General features: G+C 47.2%; 1 protein-coding gene across 1 annotated transcript in view; it reads left to right on the top strand.

Annotated features, from left to right (window-relative positions):
• Positions 1–305: 305 nt before the first annotated feature.
• The window catches only part of LOC122560369 (carboxylesterase notum2-like), a 71,771-nt gene continuing 65,466 nt past the window's right edge, over positions 306–6,610 (top strand). The window contains exon 1 of the mRNA XM_043711005.1: positions 306–354. Within this exon, the coding sequence (XP_043566940.1) occupies positions 306–354 (49 nt within the window). The remainder of the gene's footprint in view (positions 355–6,610) is intronic.

Below are 6,610 nucleotides of genomic sequence, written 5' to 3'. Positions count from 1 at the left end.
GCAGGCCTCACCGTCTCCTCTCTGGATTATCACCAAGGTCAGGCATAAACTCCTACAGAGATAAAAAAAAACTAAGGAAGTAAACTGCACATGGAAAGGCGCGGGTAAGAGGGGTTCCATTTTGTGGGGCTCTGGCATCAATATTGGGGCCGGAATGATTGGTCCCATTGGATCTGGCTCCACCTGAATCCACCGGGGACTGGGATCCTAATGGAACATCTAAATAGGGTGATCACAAGGACGTTAAACTGATAAACAGGGGAGGGAACTTGGGGGATGTCAATACTGTTTCAAAATCAAACAACATGACCAAGAGTAAAGAAACAGTTAGCAGTCCTACTACAGGTACAGCAGGTAATGGCAATAAGGCATGTATTGATTAAACTGGATGAGGAAAGTAATGAACAGGCAAATAAAGCATCAATACTGAGGGACAGTGGGTGGCCCAAGAGTCTGTTTCCATGCTCTATGACTCCAGGTATCAAAATCAACAAGAATAAACTGTATAGTTCCATACAGGGAATTCAGGTGGTCAGCTGCAATGTTGGCCCATTGAAGGCTGGACGTGGAGATATTGTCAATGCCTATGGGGAAATGGCAGACATGTTGAATAACTCAGACACAGACTGACTGTGAGAAGGAGCTGTAACCAGTCACACAGACTGAGAGAGGTGTTTAGTGGGCGGCATGGTGGCACAGTGGTTAGCACTGCTGCCTCACAGCGCCAGAGACCCGGGTTCAATTCCCGCCTCAGGCGACTGACTGTGTGGAGTTTGCACATTCTCCCCGTGTCTGTGTGCGTTTCCTCCGGGTGCTCCGGTTTCCTCCTACAGTCCAAAGATGTGCAGGTCAGGTGAATTGGCCATGCTAAATTGTCCTTAGTGTTAGGTAAGGGGTAAATGTAGGGGTATGGGTGGGTTTCGCTTCGGCGGGGCGGTGTGGACTTGTTGGGCCGAAGGGCCTGTTTCCACACTGTAATGTAATGTAATGTAATTACCTTACCTTACCTATTTACAGTAGGAAAGGAGGAAGCTTGCTGGAAATCCCAGGGATAGTGGATTGGGAACAGGGACTAAATAAAATTAACCTGAAATAAAATATTGGTTTTAGGAAATTAATGGGATTAAAAAGTGGCAGTTCCCCATAACCTGGCAATCTCTATGGGAAGGTGTTAAAGGAAATAGGGGAACACATTGTAGACACCCTAACTGTAACCTTTCAGAATTCCCTAGGTATTGTCTCTCTGGTTTGGAAAATTACTCATGTCTCTCTGCTTTTTAAGAAAGGCAAAAGAGGAAAACTAGGGAATTACAGACCAGTTCGCCAAACATCTGGGGTGGTCTCTATAATCAGGGAGGGGAAAACTGAACACCTTGAAAATTTTCACTGAATCAGGGAGAGCCAGCATGGATTAGCGACAGCCAGGTCATGCCTGACAAACCTCATGGAAGTTTTGAAGAGGTGACTGGGGTGATGGACAGGGAATGTCTGTGGATGTTGTGAATGAGAACTTTGATAAAGTCCCATATAAGAAACTGCTAACATAGGAACAGTAGTAGACCATTCAGCAACTTGAGCCTGTTCCACCATTCAATAAGATCCTGGCTGGTCTGGGGCCTCACCCTATATACCTTTTGAAGAGGAAAAGACAGGGTATTTCTACTGGTTGGAGATTCTCGAACAGGGGCACTGTCTGGGAATTAGGTTCCGGAGAGATGTTTACACACAAAAGGTGGGAGAGGATTGGAACTCTCTTCCAGCAATGGCAGTGAATGCTGGACCAGTTGTTAATTTTAAATCTGAAATAGATAACTTTATGTTAAGCCAACACATGAAGGTACATGGGCCAAAGGCATGTATATGGAGTTCAGCCACAGGTCAGCCACTGATCCCACTGAATGATGGAACAGGCTCGAGGGGCTGAATGGCTTCCTCCTGTTCCTAAAACCTGTTTTTATTTTCTAGTTGTAATTCACACATATTCTAATTTTTAAATCATTTTTTTACTTTTTTGTTGTATTCTGCCCATTTCTAGAAATCTGTTGGACTGTAATACATTTCATTCTGATAGATACAAATTTTCAGATGTTTCTTTAAGGGGGAGCTTTCTAGTCACAGTCCTATAAAACAGCTTCTTAGAAACCGTGGAAAAGAATGTAGTCTTTATCAGACACATGGAGCGTCTGTTGGCTGCTCTCTATAAATTCCTAAAATGCTTCTCTGATCCTGCAATGGGGTAAGATACTCAAAACAGAACCAGCCTTGCTATTCTGAGGAGACAGTGTGGCAGCAGCTAATGCATATCTGAACATTGCTCAGTAGCTGAAGAGAAGGCTGTGATTCTGTTTATCCTGAGTCTCTAAGTTGAGTTATTTATTACCTTTGGTGCAGAGGAACTAATAAGATGAACAGAGTGATGATAGCCTTAGAACAATTACTGTGGGGAAAACCAGCCTCTCATACAATAAAAGCATCGTCTTTAAAATAATGTTTATCTTCTTCTCAGAATGAACCATGAGTGATCTTTAACTAGTTATAATTGAGCAGCAGGAGCGGTTACTGCAAAATTAACAAATGATTCCAGAGTTGGGGATCGATTTTCTCAGGAGTGACTCAGTCTGCTGCAGGGCCTTCACACAAATATGATTTAATTTGTACACTAATCTCAGAGAGCTGACACCAAGGTGCAGCATCCAATCAGGAAAGCAGATCGGATGTTAACTTCCTTCACAAAGGAAGAAGGACAGAGACTTTCTCCCAACACTTGGACAATTGTACGGGATATTAATGAGCCCTCACCTGGACAATGGACTGAGGAAGTTTATGTTTATCCTGGAGGGGATGTAAAGAAATCCAGGATGACAGGTTTGTCTGATTGGAACAGATTGAGGGAAGGAATTGAGAAGAATGGGAGATGATCGAAGTGAAATGTATAAATTTGTTGATTACTGTGGAATTTATAAAACAGTGTCAAGCTAAATGCAGCTTTAAAATACAAAAACAAGCTGTAAGTGGGTCGGAGAGATGCCACAGGGTTGGGGTGCCAGTGTCCATTGACATGGGATGTGTGTGACTGGTCCATGCCCTGAGATGTTGATGCCAGGTGCCCAAGACTGCAGCCTGGAAGAGTATATGATGAGCTAGTGTGGCCGGACTTTCATATTTTATTCTCTCATAGGACATGGGCGTTGTTGGCTGCACAGTTATTGCCTGTCCCTAGTTGAGAGGGTGGAGGTGAGCTGCAATCCATGTGCTGTAGTTAGACCCACAATGCCCTTAGGGAGAAAATTCTGGGATTCTGACCCAGCGACAGTGATGGAACAGCGATGTATTTCCAAGTCAGGATGGTGAATGGCTCGGAGGGGAACCTGCAGGGGATGGTGTTCCCATGTATCTGCTGCCCTTGTGCTTCTAAATGGAAGTGGTCATGGGTTTGGAAGGTGCTGTCTGAGGATCTTTGATGAATTCCTGCAGTGCATCTTGTAGATAGTACACACTGCTGCTACTGAGTGTCAGTGGTGGAGGGAGGAGGTGTTTGAGGATGTGGTGCCAATCAAGCGGCTGCTTTATTCTGATGGTGTTGAGCTTTCTGAGTGTTGTTGGAGCTGCCCCCATCCAGGCAAGTGGGGAGTATTCCATCCCACTCCTGACCTGTGCCTTGTAGATGGTGGACAGGCTTTGGGGAGTCAGGGGGTGAGTTATTCACTACAGTATTCCCAGCCTGTGAGCTGCTGTTGTAGCCGCTGTTTTTATGTATCAAGCTCAGGTGGGATTCTGGCCAAAGATAGTCCATGGAATAGTGGGGATTCAGTGATGTTAACATCATTAAATATCAAGGGGCAGTGGCTAGGGTGTCTCTTATCGGAGATGGTCATAGCCTGGCATTATATGGCACAAAGATCTGGCCCAAGCCGGAATATTGTCCAGATCTTGTATGGTCTAGTTTCCTCACAGCAGGTAATATAAAAACAAGCTGCATATTAATGAGGAGAGATTCGATGTTAATGAGGCTGTTAATGATGGCAGTGCTCATTAATGGGATCTTACCTCTGCCTTGTGAGAATTTGGACTCTGCACCAGGAGCGCTGGAAAATGTTCCCGACGGAGCCTGAAAACTGCCACAATTCTCCCAGATTTCATATCCCGATAAGATTCACCCAATAAATCCAAGCTGTTTTCTACTCGTCACAGATACATTAGGGACATATAAGCGACTCTTGGATAGACACATGGAAGTTAGTACAATGAAGGGAATGTAGGTTGGTCTGATCTTAGAGTAGGATAATAGCCCAGTACAACATCGAGGGCTGAAGGGCCTGGACTGTTCTATGTTCGATGTTCTCCAGATTCCCAGTTTCTGCCTTTCAGAAACTTGCTCTTTACATCCAATTTTACACTAAATCCCATTCACGCAATAGTTACGTATGCAAATATATATCCTGCAACTTTAAATTCCTCTGTTTTATCATCCCACCAACTCTGCACAAATCTCCACAGCCTTATGATCCCCACTTTCCTGTGATGTGCTTTCTCTGTATCATTTCAAATGCCCCTCCCTCTGTATCTCTCTCTTTCAGAGAACCCCCCACCCCACTACCAAAGTCTCAGTCTCAGCTAGTCCCCCAAAATCTCACAGAAATCTCTTTACCTCACTCTGAGTATACCTTCTTTTTTCGATTTGGAGATGCCGGTGTTGGACTGGGGTGTACAAAGTTAAAAATCACACAACACCAGGTTATAGTCCAACAGGTTTAATTGGAAGCACTAGCTTTCGGAGCGACGCTCCTTCATCAGGTGATCAGAGGACAATCATCTGATGAAGGGGCAGTGCTCCGAAAGCTAGTGCTTCCAATTAAACCTGTTGGACTATAACCTGGTGTTGTGTGATTTTTAACTTCTTTTTTCGACAAACTTAATCGATAAAATCCAATCAAAGAACCCCTCCCCCCACCCCCCTCCCTCCGCCCCCCACCCCGGTCCTCACCTTCCACTCCACCAACTATTGGATACATCGCATCATCCTCTGCCATTTCTGTCACCTACAATCAGACCCCCCCAGCAGGGATCTACTTCCCTCCCCACCCCTATCAGCATTCTGCAGAGACCATTCCCTCCGCGATCCTCTTGTTAGGTCCACGCACCCCTCCATGCATCTTCCCCTGCTACCGCAGGAATTGTCAAACTTGCGCCCAAACTTCCACAACCCCGCACCTCCATCCAAGGCCCCAGAGGATCCTTCCACATCTGATGGAGATTTTCCTGCACCTCCTCATCTACTGTGTCCATTGCTCCCGATGTGGTCTCCTCAACATCGCGAAGACTCAACACCAGCTTACAGAGTGTTTTGGGGAATATCTCTGGGACACCCGCACTAACGAACCCCACTGCCCCGTGGCCAAACACGTCAACACCCCCTCCCACTCCACCAAGCACATGCAGATCCTGGGCCTCCTCCACTGGCACTCCCTCACCAGCTGACGCCTGGAGGAAGAACGCCTCATCTTCCCCCTCGGTACCCTCCAACCCCAGGGCATCGACGTGGACTTCACCAGTTTCCTCATTTCCCCTCCTCCCACCTTTCCCCTGATCCAACCTTCCAGCTCAGCACCATCCCCATGACCTTTCCTACCTATCCATCCACCTTCCCACCTATCCAGTCCACTTTAACTCTGACCTATCACTTTCACTCCCACCTCTGTCTACCTATCACATTCCCAGCTACCTTTCCCCCAGCCCCAAACACCTCCCATTCATCTCTTAGCCACAGCCCACAAGCCTCATTCCTGATGAAGGGCTAATGCTCAAAACGTCGATTCTCCAGCTCCTCGGATGCTGCCTGACCTGCTGTGTTTGTCCAGCACCACTCTCTCGACTGTCAACTCCAGCAGCTGCAATCCCCACTTACTCCTGGGACTTCGGATCAGTAAATAACTCCAAGAGCAGTGACTCCAGGAGCAGTGACACCAGGAGCAGTGACACCAGGAGCAGTGACACCAGGAGCAGTGACTCCAGGAACTGAAACACCAGGAGCAGTGACTCCAGGAACAGTGACACCAGGAACTGAAACACCAGGAGCAGTGACACCAGGAACAGTGACACCAGGAACTGAAACACCAGGAGCAGTGACACCAGGAGCAGTAACACCTGGAGCAGTGACACCAGGAGCAGTGACACCAGGAGCAGTGACACCAGGAACTGAAACACCAGGAGCAGTGACACCAGGTGCAATAACACCACGAGCAGTAACACCAGGAGCAGTGACACCAGGACAAGTGACACCAGGAGCAGTAACACCAGGATCAGTGACACCAGGAGCAGTGACACCAGGAACAGTAACACCAGGAGCAGTAACACCAGGAGCAGTAACACTAGGAACAGTAACACCAGGAGCAGTAACACCAGGAGCAGTAACACCAGGAGCAGTGACACCAGGATCAGTGACACCAGGAGCAGTAACACCAGGAGCAGTAACACCAGGAGCAGCGACACCAGGAGCAGTGACACCAGGAGCAGTAACACCAGGAGCAGTAACACCAGGAGCAGTAACACCAGGAGCAGTAACACCAGGAGCAGTAACACCAGGAGCAGTGACACCAGGAGCAGTAACACC

This window comes from Chiloscyllium plagiosum, chromosome 21 (assembly GCF_004010195.1).
Source record: "Chiloscyllium plagiosum isolate BGI_BamShark_2017 chromosome 21, ASM401019v2, whole genome shotgun sequence".
Taxonomy (NCBI): Eukaryota; Metazoa; Chordata; class Chondrichthyes; order Orectolobiformes; family Hemiscylliidae; genus Chiloscyllium; species Chiloscyllium plagiosum.
This window is presented reverse-complemented; position numbering and strand designations above follow the sequence as displayed.